Source organism: Salvelinus sp. IW2-2015, linkage group LG14 (genome assembly GCF_002910315.2).
Source record: "Salvelinus sp. IW2-2015 linkage group LG14, ASM291031v2, whole genome shotgun sequence".
NCBI lineage: Eukaryota > Metazoa > Chordata > Actinopteri > Salmoniformes > Salmonidae > Salvelinus > Salvelinus sp. IW2-2015.
The window spans coordinates 12,461,153-12,478,413 of record NC_036854.1 but is presented as its reverse complement, the minus strand read 5'-3'; the positions used below and the strand labels follow the sequence as shown (position 1 = coordinate 12,478,413).

The following is a 17,261-nucleotide window of genomic DNA, read 5'->3' as shown; positions in this document are numbered from 1 at the left end:
TCTTTTAATGTAAACCCCAAGATGAAAATGCTTTTTTTTTGTTTTAACAAATTCTTTTCATCCTTCCGCAGTGGAGGAAATGTAAGGGATACAAACAAGCAGAGAACAGAAGAGATTAAGCTAATCAGATTGTTGTTCCAGGGTCACAATCAATTAGCAGCTAATGAGGTGGCAAGCCTGTGTGCCAGGGACTTTCTAACTCTGTGGTCATTGGAGGACCTGGTCATCCTGATTCCTCCATKTGTGACCTTAATTTATGAGGACTTCTCTCACCACGATAGCCATGCACACTAGGATGACTTGGTCATATACCAACAATAAATGGCCTCATTTAATGACCCATGAGAGCCAAGCTTCGACCCAGTCCATACTCACAGTGATATGCATAGCTATATTCATCTGGACATCCACAGAAAGGAGGATGAGAAGAAGAGGGAAAAGAAGGATAGAGGTAAGGGTCTACAGACCTGGAGAGAGAGAGCGAGAGAAAGGGATGGGGCATGCTTTCACCATACTTCCATGGATCAGTTCTGGATCAATATGGCTCAAGGTTGTAACACCGTGGTCCGAGTAAAATGTAACCAGATATCGCTATGGGGGCTTATGTAAAATGTAAGTGATTTGCTTTTCTGGGAAAGTTATGCTGCTGATAAACTTGATAAAAGTGTTATCCCACTTAGCAGACAAGTAGGAGAAAATGCCCTTGAACATTTTGATGAGATTTCCACACATGCTAGAGAGCGCTTCTTTGTTTACGCCCATTCGGCATCGTTCACACCCTCACCCATCTCTTTAAGAATTGACACGTAAACGCATGGCCAAACGTCAGCATTGTCGACCCCTCCATTATCTCAGCCAATCATGGATAGCCAGGAAGGACCCTGTCTTTCTCCCTATATAGCTCAGTGCTTTCTCTTTGGCTAAACTAGGTTCAAAATTGAAATGCTCTATTCATATTTACGCATACCATACAAGCTTGTAATTAAGGCACATTAKAGTGAATATGTTCAAGAAGGCATTTCTGAAAAATAGATATTTTTAAACGACCCTACTGTGAAGTAGGAACTAGTGTCAATCTCCTCCCATCCTGTGTTGTATCACAAATCAATAGATTTCTTGCTCTCCAAATCAGCCCTGGTTCCTACCATCCTTCCTTCATTTGCTAGATGTGAATGGCTTGGAAGTAGTAGCCTTTAAAAGCCTCTGTATCCGACCCACCTCCTCATTAAACCACTAACAGAGTGGCAGCGCTAAAGTGGCAGCTGCTCTGCGTAGCCAGGGCATGCTATCTACTCCTGTAGCCTCTATCAGTTAATGACTGTTATGGGAGGTGAAGTTCTCTCTCTTATGTGAGGACTGATGATGTAGAGCGGGTCTATATATAGACGTCATCCTCTTTAGAAAGGGCTGGAGGCCAGTAGGGTTGGTCTCAGGTCAATAGGCTTACAGGTGTTGGAACATCCCTCTACAGATACTCGGTTTTGCAACATATTTTCTACAAAACAGACTAAGGCCTACATAACTGCTGAGCACAAATGATCTGCTACGACTGCAACATTATGACTGCTAGTATGGTTCTTGGTTTTCAAGTTACTCCCGCCTCCGCAAAGTACAAAAGGATGTAAACTAGGATGTAAAGTATGAACACTTAGTGTTACAAATCTTGGGAATGGTCTTCTAAAACATTCAAAGTCACTTGGCTTAACCTTAACTGTTCTCTGAGGAGAGTAGAGGAAAACTTCCTGTAGCTGTCTGAAATTGGGTTACTGGTTCTAACATATCTGATGTAAGCGGATGAGAGTGCGTCCCTCAATTTAAAGTAGGACAAAGTGCAGATGCCAAAATAGCCCAAACTTTCCTCCTTTCATTACAGGTAAAGTGGCTGTCATCTTTGAATTGGGTTACGCTGTTGCTGTCGACAATTCACGGGTCAAATATATGTATTTAACAGCTCATGGCAGTAGCCTAGTTACGAGTCCTTGTACTTTTGTAAGAGGGGAAGATGAAGAACCATCTGGGGGGAAAAAAGCATCAGTCTTCATGCCATTTAGCAGACGCTTTTATCCCAAGCAAAGATGGGTTAGCCGACAATGTCACGAAAACAATGCGCACGCTGAAATAGGGCAGAAGAATGTGAGTTGTTATGATTCTGGATGGCCAGATGGCTACCGCCAATGACAAGAAGCTGCCATGTGGGGAATCGTAAGTGACTCGTTTCATCTTGTTCTTGATACCATGTCTTGTTTTGAGGTGTTTTGACTGATTTCATGTCAATACTAACGTAGCTAAAATTTGCTAGCTGGCTAACCAACAACTGTAACGATGTACTGTATTTAAGAGACAACACCTGCTCATTCTAACAATGTATTTATGTTTTCAGTAAACATTGAAGACTATGTCAACAATCTAAGCCAACCCTGTTTGTTTTATGCATAGTTGCACACACGTCAGTTCTGTTGCTAATCAACCAACCCCTCTATACATTAATGGTAGGGGTGGTCCCGGGAATCAAACCCACTATCCTGGCGTTGCAAGCGCCATGCTCTACCAATTTGAAAGCCACAGAGCACCACAGACTCATCCACCATACACACAGCAACACACACACACACACACACAGCAACACACACACAGCAACACACACACACACACACACAGCAACAACACACACACACACACACAGCAACAAACACACACAACACACAGCAACAACACCACACACACACACAAGCAACAACACAACACACAACACAACACACACACAGCAACACACACACCCAAACACACACACACCACAACACCACACACACCACACAACACACACACACACACACACACACACACACACACACACACACACACACACAGATTAAACGAGAAGGAAAGTTGTTGATCAATATCAAATCATCTCTTTCCATATGCAGGGAGAGAACAGTGAGTTTAGATTCAGAATTCCCCGAAGGGGACCACTTCCCCCTCTTAAGAGCTTTCTTAGAAAAAAGCACCAACAAAATGTTCAGATGAAAAACACAAGGAAGAGGGCCTGCCAGACATAACCTCCAACAAGAAAATGAGTCACAAACAAAACCTGCCAAGAGGCTTTTGACAGCACACAGCGTTCGTCTTGTTAGTCATCACGTTAATGAGAGAGAACGAGTGGGAGAGCTCTCTTAACACAGCTCACTATTAAATGGATGGTGCTCCCAACTGATGCTAATCTGCTTCTTATAGTCTCTAGACAGAAATCATATACATATGGCAGGCTCTACATTAACGTACATACTAAGGGAAGCCTATTTCTTTTCCCCATATCTAAAGAAATCCAGCGTATTCACTCCTATGCCTTACCATCTCCATATCAGAAATACCATCTGTGGTCAAGGTCTGGTGGGCTCTATAAAAGCTAGGCCAGCTACASTATGGTTCAGTGGCGCGGTAAATTCATCATTGACACCAATCTGTTGAGGCCCCTGGGGGCCAGTGGTGGGGTGAGGGCCAGGCGGGGGCGGGCGGTGGTCCTCTGGGGCCTCGGCTCTAACTCCAGGAGACTGGTAGCTCCAACCACCATGTGACGATGCGTGCAGAAAGCCCTTTCATTCGCCATAAGCGGGGAGAAATGAATTTGTTACACGGACCCAGTCATCTCCATGACAACCTGGGTTTTAATGAATATCTGACAAACTGGGCTGCGGTCTCACTGGGGGAAAATGTGAAAAGAATGCATTCACATGGCGCTTGACTTGAGCTTTTTACTGAAGTGAGACAGGTTTCTCCCTCCTGGCTATTAAAAAACATTATACAGTGTGTAGGTATGTGAGAAGAGATAACATATTACATATCAAGCTAAAGACATTTCTGTCATTGGGACAGTAATAGTGCTGCGAAGCCACCCACATGTTCAGGTTTTGTGATATTTCTTTAAAGCTAAGCTATGTGGATGTGACCCTGACAAAAATCTCTCTGTCTGTTCTTGGTAGTGGCAAGGGTTGTGCAGTGAGAGGGAAGAGTTGAGCGTGAGTGTGTAAATAAGGACTCTCTCAGGCCTTGGACTGATGGGGCAGAGCACACTACACTGGCTGCAGGAGACTGAAGCAGACTGGACAGAGAGGTTGTTTATTCTCATGGCTGAGACAAGCCACTGGCGTTACACGCCCCCCTCCTTCCTCCTCCTCCCTCATTTATTCCCCTRTTCCTTCACCCTTCAGGCCCCCTGCTGCTTTTACCTACCGGGCAGCAAGTTGGTTAGCGGCGGGAAAAAAACAATTTCCAAACCCAATAATAATCATCCAACAGGTTTGACCTTCGAGAGTACCCTCTGTCCTCCCTTTTGTCCTCTTACCCCCCTCTCCCTGTTCTCAGCGATGTGGGCGGCTAGACACCCCTCAGCTCAGGGGGGCTACCATAAGGGCAAGGAAAGGGATGGAGGGTAGGAAGGGAACAAGACTTCCATGGAGGGCTGCTCAAGAAAAAAGTCACTTTGGATTGGTTAGCCGACCCAACCCTTGACTTGTCAGACTCAGGGCTGTATTGTTCTGAAGCTGTTTCTTTCTGGAGCAGGGAGGGAGCCATGGCAGCTATAGACGCTGTAGCCTAGACGCTGGGCAGAGGTCATTCAGAGTAAGGTGCAGACAGAATATCAATCTAGAGGCAGGCTTGGTTTGTAAGAGCATCATAAAATCGGCTGAAGTGTGTCAAGGTCCAGACAGTGTGTAGTCAAAACACTGGCTTACCAAAACAGAGCCTTGAGCATCGATACTGACACCATTCCTCACTTCTGTGGTTTGGGGGACAGTATAAAGCAAGCAGAGATCCCACTTCCCAAAACTGCTTTTATGTGCCAACCACAATGCTATCAACCCACAGCAGAGAATACTTCAAAGCTGTGGAGAGGGAGAAGTATTTGCAATAGTCTGTGTAGTTAACGTAACTGAGGGAAACAAAGGAGAGAGAGAGTGAAATCATTGAAGGCTTTTGGTCTTTACTCCTGTGAATAGAGTACAAGGACGAGTGATGCAAGGGAGGAGTGAGTGAGCTATTTCAAGCTGCCTAGTGGGTGTACAGTATATGTCTGTACAGGTCCAGGTTCAAGGTATTGACCTCTTCTGATTTGAGTGACGCGCCAGTATTGGGAATAGTGAGTGATATATTTGAAGCCGTTGGCTGACTGTACAGTGTGTATATAAAACAGACAGACAGAGACCGACAGAATGGTGGTGTTTGAGTGCAGGACTCACCTCTTCAGGTTTAGGAGGGCCCAGGGGATGCCTGTGGGTGTTTTGAATGCAGGCAACAGCTTCTCTCCCAGTTGTATGGCCTTCTTCCTGAACACCTACCAAACAAACAGAGGAGAGAGATGTATCAGCAAAACAATCTACCCCCGTCTTTCTGTCAATCCTGTCTGATGTCTGAGAGGTGGTGACAAGGCACTGATCCATGGACAATGGTTTAGGGTTAGCTCTTCCTGTCARATGGGCATTTTATTTCACATACAGCGTTGCCCTTCTTCCTGTTAGAGAGGAGGAAAGGAGAGGCTGTTTCCTGGTTTGTGAGAGAGGAGGAGGGGGAGAGAGYGAGCGAGAGAGATAGAGCGACAGGAAGAGGGAGACAGAGCAAGAGTGTTTAGGACTACATCCTGCAGCAGGCTGATAAAAGCAAATCAGATAAGAGCGGAGCGGGGCAGGTCTGAGGCCTTCCTTCCCATCCTGCACTGTACTTAGCTCCACAACGCTGTGCTGCCTCCCACCGCCTCCCTCCCAACCACCCACCATCCCTCCACATTGTTTTGTTACAGCCTTTTTCTAAAATTGATTAAATAATTCAGACCCTTTGCTATGAGACTCAAAATTGAGCTCAGGTGCATCCTGATCATCTTTGTGATGTTTCTACAACTTGATTGGATTCAACCTGTGTTAAATTCAATTGATTGGACATGATTTGGAAAGGCACACGTGTCTATAGAAGGTCCCACAGTTGACAGGGCATGTCAGAGCAAAAACCAAGCCATGAGGTCGAAGGAATTGTCCGTAGAGCTCCGAGACAGGATTGTGTCGAGGAACAGATCTGGGGAAGGCTACCAAAAAAATTCTGCGGCATTGAAGGTCCCCAAGAACACAGTGGCCTCCATCATTCTTAAATGGAAGAAGTTTGTAACCACCAACACCCTTCCTAGAGCTGGCCTCCCAGCCAAACTCTGCAATCGGAGAAGGGCCTTGGTCAGGAAGGTGACCAAGAACCCGATGGTCACTCTGACAGAGCTCCAGAGTTCCTCTGTGGCGATGGGAGAACCTTCCAGAAGGACAACCATCTCCGCAGCACTCCACCAAATCAGGACTTTATGGTAGAGTGGCCAGACGGAAGCCCCTCAGTAAAAGGCGTATGACAGCCCGCTTGGATTTGCCAAAAGGCACCTAAAGGACTCTCAGACCATGAGAAACAAGATTCTCTGGTCTGATTAAACCAAGATTGAACTCTTTGGCTAGAATGTCAACCGTCATGTCTGGAGGAAACCTGGCACCATCCCTACGGTGAAGCATGGTGATGGCAGCATCATGCTGTGGGGATGTTTTTCAGGGGCAAGGACTGAGAGACTAGTCAGGATCGAGGGAAAGTTGAACGGAGCAATGTAGAGAGATCCTTGATGAAACCTGCTCCAGGGCACTCAGGACCGCAGACTGGGGCAAAGGTCCACCTTCCAACAAGACAACAACCACAAGCACACAGCCAAGAGACCGCAGGAGTGGCTTTGGACAAGTCTCTGAATGTCCRTGAGTGGCCCAGCCAGAGCAAGGACTTGAACCCGATTGAACATCTCTGGAGAGACCTGAATATAGCGGTGCAGTGACGCTCCCCATCCAACCTGACAGAGCTTGAGAGGATTTGCAGAGAAYAATGGGAGAAACTCCCCAAATACAGGTGTGACAAGCTTGTAGCGTCATACCCAAGAAGACTAGAGGCTGTAATCGCAGCCAAAGGTACTTCAACAAAGTACTGAGTAAAGGGTCTGAATACTTATGTAAATGTAATAGTTATTTTTAACAAATGTGCAAAAATGTCAGAATCTGTTTTTGATTTGTCATTATAGGGTATTGTGTGTAGACTGATGAGGGGGAAAAAACTATTTAATACATTTTTGAATAAGGCTGTAACGTAAACAAAATGTGGAAAAAGTCAAGGGGTCTGAATACTTTCCAAATGCACTGTACATCTATCAACCCGTTCAGATTACATCAGGGACAGGGAAATGTCACCAGCACTTTACATGAAATTATATACAATGACAGGTAGGATATGAAAGGCACATACACGTCCGAGTCCTGAGAGGATTCTGTACAGTAGGAAATAGGAATACTAATGTAGAATAAATACGTTCCCTATGAAGTCCCCAGAGTTTCTGTGAATGCACTCACTGTGTGGATTGAAGATGCCCCAGTCAATAATTAGAATTTCATGCAGACACTTCGGCTCTGAGATAAAGTGCTCTGGGTGCAGCTAAATCCAGCATATAAGAACGGTAKATTTAGTCACAAGAGCTACTGTAACAAACAGAGATAACAAAGCTGTAGACATGATCATATCTGTGTATTCTATCAATGCTCCACCAGCACATGTTCATATACRACACTGAACAAAAAATATAAAAGCAACATGAAACAATTTCAAAGATTTTACTGAGTTACAGTTCATAGAAGGAAATCAGTCAATTAAAATACATAAATTAGGCCCTAATCTATAGATTTCACATGACTGGGCAGGGGCACAGCCATGGGTGGACCTGGGATGGCACAGTCAATCAGTCTGTCACTTGGGAGCCAGGCCCAGCCAATCATTATTAAAAGACAGAAATACTCTTCAGGTATTCGAAGGTGAAGAAGCCGGATGTGGAGGTCCTGGGCTGGCATAGTTACACGTGGTCTGCGGTTGTGAGGCCGGTTGGACGCACTGCCAAATTCTCGAAAATGACTTGAGGCGGCTTATGGTAGAGAAATGAACATTKAATTCTCTGGCAACAGCTCTGGTGGARATTCCTGCAGGCAGCATGCCAATTGCACGATCCATCAAAACTTGACATTGTGACATTTTATTATGTGACAAAACTGCACATTTTAGATTGGCCATTCATTGRCCCCAGCACAAGGTGCACCTGTGTAATGATCATGCTGTTTAATCAGCTTCTTGATATGTCACACCTGTCAGGTGGATGGATTATCTTGGCAAAGGAGAAATGCTCACTAACAGGTACGTAAACACATTTGTGCACAACATTTGAGAGAGAACTTTTTTTCGGAATGTGTTTGAAACATTTCTGGGATGTTTAATTTCAGCTCGTGAAAAATGGGACCAACATTTTACATGTTGCGTTTACATTTCTGTTCAGTATATTTCTAATGTGACATAGAGCCGTCAGAGCAGGTTGTGTGCGGCTGTGAAGAACAGAAGGCGCAGAGACGTCTGCACGCAGCATCAATAAAGAAATAACCAAGACTATGTTTTATTGGTATATGGATGGAGTGCTCACTCTCATTCCATACCCACATCACCCACCTTCAGTACCGCAACAAAGCATCCTTCACCCACTCTGCCAAGTACACCCTTGTAAAAATGGCAATTCGGAACTATGGCGATGTAATTTACAGTCTTGCCCCGAAAAAAAACAAGATGTCATTTACCACACTGCCATCCACTTTGTTACCACTTCAACACTCATCACTGTGACCTTTACACCCTGYTCAACTGGCCCTTGTTACATACACGACGCCAGACTCACTGGCACCAATTTATTAAGTCCATCATCTATCTCAGCTCACTACTCAACATCTCCAKTACCAATAGCAACCTGCGCTCTGGTAGATYTATCACACTGGTCATTCCCAAAGTTCGCAKTTCCTTTGGCCGTCATTCATTCCAGTTTTCCACCGACTGGAACAGGCTGCAAAAAGAACCTTAAACTTGGCATATTCATCCCACCACACTCCTTCAGAAACATTAACTGAGCTGCTATCTGATTAATGTACCTACTGATTATTAAGTCTTCTGTGTTGCCTTGACCTTTTCTGCTCTAACACACTGTGAATATTTCTTAGTGTTGTATATTTAGGTGAATTTGTACCTTTCCTCTGTATAGTGTGTGTTTTATTAATTTCTTTGTGGTATTGTGTTGTCCTGTTCACTGTTGCAATGTTATGCCTCTAGGCCAGGTGATTATTGTAAATGACAAATGGTTCTCGATTGACTTATCTGGTAAAATAAAAAATAAAAAAATAAAAAATGAATAATTGTCACATGCAACAGATTGGTGCGGTGAAATGTGTTGTTTGTGGAAGCACTGCCAATCCAGGGACCTGTGCCACACGGCTTCCTGCTAATCCAATTGATGTGAAAAGATATTCTCTCCTCTATGAAGTAGTAAAATGGCTTATTTCAGATAATGAAGGAGAAAGGGTAGCAGCTTTAGAGAATGCCCCACTGGGTACCAGCCACTCCATAGTGGAGAATGTCTCACCATGAGCTGCCTGCTCTGAGGGGACACAAATGAAAAGGGTAAAAACGCAACTTGTCAAATATTGGTGTCATAGAGCAATAGAGCCGGTGTCTTGAAAGTAATTGAATTGGGTATTTTCAAAAAGTGGAGGTTGATGGATATGCTGGCGAACTTTCAAAAGAGGCATTTGGTAGCCGTATCAATACGGGGCGGTGCTACATGACATCACGTGGCGAGGTTGCTTTCAGCTCATTGTGTTACTGATGCCTTTCACCCATCGGCGTCATTCACCGGATGCCCACTGAGACTTGTGCCGTACTCAAACAACACGGCTAGGTCTGTGTGCGTCAGCCACCAAATAATTACTATGTCTCCCGCCGTGTCCTTTGAGTCTCTGGACAAGGTCACCTGTTAACCTGTTCTACTAAATCCACAGCGCTGCCCCCTCTGCAATGAGACGTGGGCTGTCTACCTCGCTCATTCACCACTGAGTTAGTCTGTCGCCTCCAGGATCCGTGTTATTACATTGGACATTTATAGCTCGTTTCTGAGGAGATTCTGAAAGTAATCTGGAGCCCCCGCAATGTATGTAGGGGACACCCACAAATCATTCCATCCCACCAGGTTTGGCATATATACTGTACACAGGTCAGAAATGGAGATATCCTGCGTAGCTACGTCTCATCCAATTGGTGTGATTAATGCCTTTAATAATGCCAGGACGCTGGAGAATAAATTAACTACAGCACCACCTAGAGTCATCAAGCAAACTGTCAACAAGGTTTACAAAGCAATCAAATGATCTGCACCACCAAACAACCTGGCCAGGCGAGATGGACGGCAGATAACATTAGCAAATATTGATGATGATAATCATATTGCAAACACACTCCAGTGAGTTTGGATAATGATTTATCACCGATGTGAGAAGCTCTGCTATGAAGTAGAACTCAAACGTGTGTTATACGGATTATAAACAGCAACGGCGGTTTRTGCGGGTTTCCTGACACTGAACGTGGATAACGCAAGACTCATTTGGACGATTTAGGTCAGAGGAGACAAAGAAGGAAGAAGTGGTTGTAGTTCTGAAAACGGGGAGATGTCTGGTTTCACTACTTTCAACTTGCACACAACCTCTTTCTGCAATAGGAGCCATTATATTTGTCCTCTACCAAGACATTTAGAGCTAGGGAATAAGGACATAGCCACCGAGCACACAGAGAGAGAGACATAATGGGCGAGGGTAAGTGTGTGTGTGTGATGCTGTGTGTGTGTGTGTGTGTGTGTGTGTGTGTGTACAACAGGGCTATGTGCCTGTCACTGGGAGCCAGGCTAACGGGTCCTGTGCTTTGGGGCTGTGGGGAGGAAGGCTGGACATGCCACTAAATAAGATGAATTACCGTGCCTGACCAGGGTTGACTGGGCCGCCCCGCGGGACACAGCCCAAATTACTTCACGTGTCTGTGACAGGGATCTGGTGCCTCCGATAGATCGGCCCAGAGCCCCCCCCTACCAGCTATACCTGGATAAAGTGCCAGGGAGGGACTGGGGGGCTCTGGGATGGGATCTACAATACCTTGCCATGACTCTCCAGGGAGCACACATCACAGGTCAACCACAGGACTGAACACGGCACCATGGAAATTCACTTCACCGTGGCTACTGAACCGTAGGTTAGATCTGAGAACTGACTGTACCTGCTTCTACTGTAGCCGTTGTGGATTAATATCACATAATACAACATCAAATACAGATAGATACTCGGGGGGCTGTGGTGATATTATGACTGATTTTTAAAACCCCATGAGATCTCCAATCTCCATTGGCATGAGCACAGTCCTGCAGATGTCTGCACAGGCTTCTGTTGAGGATGACAATGACTAGACAACAGCATTGTATCCAGACTGGATCTCTCATCAGCTCATCAGACAGAGTGGTCTGACCCTCTTAAGATGCCATCCTGCACTCAGCAGGCTAAAGCCTGAAAGGGCCTGAGATATTAATTGCTGGGAAAGAGCAGCTTTTGTCCGATCTAATTGTGGTGAGCTGCACAAAACACCGGGCAGGACAGGGGAGGTCAAATTGCATTAGGGAATGAAACCCAGCACACCGTTTACCAGAGTGCACTCTCCCAGTTTACGTCCACCTGAGTAAGGGACTCATAGCAGCGCTGTCCTCCCTAAAGACRGAGGTCAACAACACCATTCAAACAGGCCTCTGGACGGAACTGGGACTTTCCGACTAATTGAGAAATCATTGCTTGCTGAAAGTTCAAAGCTAAACTGTGACTTCAGAAAGGAGTCCTCTGGTGCTGTTTGCTGTGGCTACGCACTTAAAAGATTGATTAGGCCATCGATTGGGCAGTGTCAGTGAGAGAACTCACCTGGCGTCCCAGGCATGACTGATTCACCTGATGATTGAAAAGTAACAACACTGAAGTCTTTGAGATCAGGGGTTGTGCCCCTTCCTTTAATGTGCTGCTGAGGCGCAGCTTTTTATATTAGCAAAGAGAGCCTGAAGATATCTCACCTCACATCTAAAATGACGACTTAGACCTTTCTCCATTCCTTAATGAACTATTAAGCAGCGAGAGAAAGAACCCCATTCCCCCATTACGCCCCAATAAGTATTTTTTAGAGGAATGGCGTACCTGTGCTTTACAATTACTAGGTGTCATTTGTAGTTTGTGCCTCTCTGCTATGCTGACATTAAGGGAGCTAGCCACAATAGATCACGTCCTGGGTGCAGGGGGAGACATTGTGAAAGGGCACTTCAAGGCAATTACCACAGTCATTTGTAGGGATTTATCTTAAGTCAGCACTGTGGGCCCCAGCACTTCTTACAGCTAAGAATCCACAGCAGTGAGGGAGAGAGGGAAAGAGGGAGAGGGCTAGTGAGATAAGTGGATTTTGTGGAAGGTAAGGAGGGATAAAATTTCATAGGGAAAGAGAGAGAAAGTATGTGAGAAAAGTAGAGAGAGATTCTGAGGGGCAGCAGTAAACCCAAATGAAGAGACCTCGATCTTGTGTCTGTCTGTCTGTCTACTCAAACACCAGGAGTCTTAAAGGTCAGACCAGGTGCAGGAAAACTGACTTCTTTGCCACAAGTGAGTTCCATTGACAGCTCTGACATATAGGCAGTGGAATGGACTATCTGAGACTAGAGCTGACAGCCTTGGCATCCTTAGCTGAGAAGCAACCATCTAACGTAAAGACCATCTACCGTAAAGACCATCTACCGTAAAGACCATCTACCGTAAAGACCATCTACCGTAAAGACCAAAAGGGCACTTCAACCTCTGACTCAGCCTATCAACTGACCAGGGCCCAGATGTGTGGCTTAAGATCACTGCCACCCAACAAGGTTTTCACATTATGGTCTATAAGCACTCTTAAGGCAGTATGAGAGTCAGAGTGAGAGAGACCTGAATGCCAGAACGAGACAAGATAGAGACTGACAGAGTAACAGAGAGAGACAGCCCCATCCTGCGACCTAAGCAGTATGTATCAGATGCTCAACACACTCTGCTCACACCTACTGTAATGGTCCGAGCCTAAACCACACAAAAAAAACATTAGACACCATGGAACACAAAGCGTTTACTACCTCATCCTGGAATATACAAGGTCTGAGGTTATCTGCCTTTGGCCTAAAGAGCAGGAACCGAGACTTAATTTGTATTTGTTTAAGCTGTTTTCTAGTGACATTTATTTGAATATATCCATAACAGTTAGCTAATGATGTTCGATTTCACCTGGCACAGAAAATGTGCTCTCTACTCAGGACACTGTTGTTCAGAGGAGCTAGCCAACAACACACTTCAAACTGAAGCTGGAAAGACTAGCTGCATTTGTTTTACCTGTTTTCTATTGACATCTTTGTGTACACATCCATAAAAATGATGCTGATTCATGATTTCGACTGGCTGAGAAAAGCTGCCTGCATGTCTGTCTTGTCCCGACTCCTGACCCCTACACTTTCATTACTATGGGACAGCTGGAGATCAAATTTCAATATTGAAACAATGGTGCAAATGTCAGAAAGACAGACAGCGAGGTTTATACAAATCTCTGTTATTGAAAACCAATTGCTAGTCTAAAAGAAATGTGAGATAATGTCTAGATGCTTTTTACAGTGGAGATCAAGTTTATAAATTGTCTGGCTGGGCTGATGAGACTGTGAATTTTGCAGTCAGATGGAACAGAGTAAATAGGCATTTCAACATTATAGCTTTAGCTGGTGGTAACTTGTGAAATAGACACAGGCTGGAATGTGGTTTTAACCAATCAGCATCCAGGATTAGACCCACAAATTATATAAAGACTATTTAATTCCCTTCATCTGAACATTGGCGTGTCATCAACAATCATGCATGTCAGGTCAGTACACACCCCCAGATATTGTTACTACGGATCAACACTGATCTCAAAAACGACCTCTCCAGAACCCACATGACAGAAATCCGTCGCATTAACGGAGAACTTTAATCCCTGTGAATTGATTGATATATTTCTAAAACTGGCTAGAAAATCGAATCTAAAAAAGGGAACAACAAAAAAGATGAACTTCCAAAGGAAAAATGGTTTGACAATTAATGTTCCACTGCAAGACAACTAAGAGTTTTGTCAAACCAAAAACACGTCTCATATACCAACTATATATACTAAGCCAATATAAGAAGTTATTTCAAAGGAATAAATCCTTCTATATGACTAATGAGCTTGGCAAAATATTTTTATTATTTTATTTCACCTTTATTTAACCAGGTAGGCCAGTTGAGAACAGGTTCCCATTTACAACTGCGACCTGGCCAAGATAAAGCAAAGCAGTGTGACACAAACAACAACACATAGTTACACGTGGAATAAACAAACGCCTTGGCCAGGTTGATGAAGACGGCTGCACAGTACTGTCTTTTATCAATGGCGGTTATGCTATCGTTTAGTACCTTGAGCGTTGCTGAGGTCCACCTGTGATCAGCTCAGAAACTGGATTGCACAGCGGAGAAGTTACGGTGGGATTCGAAATGGTCAGTGATRRGTTTGTTAACTTGGCTTTCGAAGACGTTAGAAAGGCAGGGCAGGATGGATATAGGTCTATAACAGTTTGGGTCTAGAGTTTCACCCCCTTTGAAGAACCAGATAACCGCGGCAGCTTTTCAATATTTAGGGATCTCGGGCGATARGAAAGAGAGGTTGAACAGACTGGTAATAGGAGTTGCAACAATGGCGGCGGATCATTTTAGAAAGAGAGGGTCCAGATTGTCTTGCCCAGCTGATTTGTACGGGTCCAGGTTTTGCAGCTCTTTCAGAACATCTGCTATCTGGATTTGGGTGAAGGAGAAGCTGGGGAGGCTTGGGCAAGTAGCAGCGGGGGGTGCAGAGCTGTTGGCCGGGGTTYGGGTAGCCAGGAGGAAAGCATGGCCAGCCGTAAAGTAATGCTTATTGAAGTTCTCTATTATCGTGGATTTATCGGTGGTGACAGTGTTTCCTAGCCTCAGCGCAGTGGGCAGCTGGGAGGAGGTGCTCTTYTTCTCCATGGACTTTACAGTGTCCCAGAACCTTTTGGAGTTAGAGCTACAGGATGCAAATTTCTGTTTGAAAAAGCTAGCCTTTGCTTTCCTAACTGACTGCGTGTATTGGATCCTGACTTCCCTGAAAAGTTGCATATCCCGGGGACTATTCGATGCTAGTGCAGTCCGCCACAGGATGTTTTTGTGCTGGTCGAGGGCAGTCAGGTCTGGAGTGACCCAAGGGCTTTTTCTGTTATTAGTTCTACATTTTTTGAAAGGGGCATGCTTATTTAAGATGGTGAGGAAATTATTTTTAAAGAACGACCAGGCATCCTCGACTGACGGGATGAGGTCAATATCCTTCCAGGATACCCGGGCCAGGTCGATTAGAAAGGCCTGCTCGCAGAAGTGTTTTAGGGAGCGTTTGACAGTGATGAGGGGTGGTCGTTTGACTGCGGACCCATAGCGGATGCAGGCAATGAGGCAGTGATCGCTGAGACAGCAGAGGTGTATTTGAGGGCAAGTTGGTCAGGATGATATCTATGAGGGTGCCCATGTTTACGGATTTAGGGTTATACCTGGTGGGTTCCTTGATAATTTGTGTGAGATTGAGGGCATCTAGCTTAGATTGTAGGACTGCCGGGGTGTTAAGCATATCCCAGTTTGGGTCACCTAACAGAACGAACTCTGAAGATAGAGTTCAATTCACATATGGTGTCCAGGGCACAGTTGGGAGCTGAGGGGGGTCTATAACAGGCGGTAACAGTGAGAGACTTATTTCTGGAGATATWAATTTTAAAAATTAGAAGCTCAAACTGTTTGGGCATAGACCAACCAAAGTTGGTATAACCTGTAAACAACACTTTGAAAACCTTTTATATATATATATATATATATTTTTTTTTTTTACTGAACTACACCCAAACATCAATAATAGAACAATTAGAATAATTAGAATGAACAGTAAAATACAAACAAAACCAACTGGACAATCCTATTGCATTGTCTGAATTAAATGATACAATAAAGGCCCTCAAGAGCGGTAAAGCCTGTGGGCCAGACAGCATATAAACAGAGCAGGCCTACGCTGAGAGAGTCTATTCTCAAGCTGTTTAACCTAGTTTTGGGGAACAAAAAAAAAAGAGACAATTCCTTAGTCAGAACAGACGAGTGAGACAAGGTTGTAATAGGAGCCCGACCTTATTCAATACAAATAAATAAAGTTGATTTTATATGCCGATGACTTAGTAATCTTGCCACCAACAGAACAGAGGCTACAACAAAGTCTGTCCTTGATAGAACAATATTATAATAAATATGTATAAAAACAAAGTCATGATCTTCATAAAAAATCCAGATCTTAGGGAAGTAGATATCATTTCACCCTAGGAGAAACAACCCTGAAACACAGAGTGCGCCCCTTCAGAGCAATTGGCCCAAAAGCACCAGTTAAATTCAACAATTGGACAACCAATATCTACATTCAAACAAATAGAAATAGCTATCCCTAATTCATACACTAATTACTGGCAAAATTGTATTTAATTTAAAATCACAAGCTTCAATGTAACCAAGTTCTAAACAGAGATATCAAATTATCACAACACCTCATCAAAATCCAATATTTCAAACAAAGAAAGAAATGAACAAATGTACAGACTGAGTGACCATAGCCTGGCCATATCTAATATCAAGGAAGTGTCAAGGTTCTGCTCACCTGAGTTAGAATACTTTAGACCATATTATTTACCAAGAGAGTTTATCTATATTTTTTGTAGCTGTAAGTAAACAAGAAAAAAAACTCGTTCAGGAAGTGCCCCTTGTGGCCAGTGATTTTAATGCAGGAAAATCCATCTTACCTCATTTCTACCAGCATGTCACCTGTGCAACTGGAGTAAAATAAAAACTCTAGATCACCTTTACTTTACACACARAGAGACGTAGTGTTTTCCACTAACACATGGAGTAGACAGCCAAATAGAAAAAGTAGCCAGCCAGGCAACCCCCAAAAATCTATGTTTTGGTGGCCTCTGGTATATTCTAAAGCTAGATTGTATTTTCAAACAGCAACTATCAGTAAATAACACTGATCACATTTTTACAATGTTAGTTTCATCAGCTGTTGTACAATAAGATATGAAAAACGACTTAATTTGTACTGCACTGGACCTTTAAAGAATCCGAGTCTGCTGACTTCCACAGGCTTCAAGCTTCCGCTTAAGAGGCATTTTCTCAGCTATCTGCAATCCAGGTATGATTGAAGAATGTAGC

General features: G+C 44.1%; 1 protein-coding gene across 1 annotated transcript in view; it reads right to left on the bottom strand.

Annotated features, from left to right (window-relative positions):
• The window catches only part of man1a1 (mannosidase, alpha, class 1A, member 1), a 172,471-nt gene that overhangs the window by 34,878 nt on the left and 120,332 nt on the right, over positions 1 to 17,261 (bottom strand). The window contains exon 5 of the mRNA XM_023999506.2: positions 5,235 to 5,329. Coding sequence (XP_023855274.1) covers positions 5,235 to 5,329 — 95 coding nt within the window. The remainder of the gene's footprint in view (positions 1 to 5,234; positions 5,330 to 17,261) is intronic.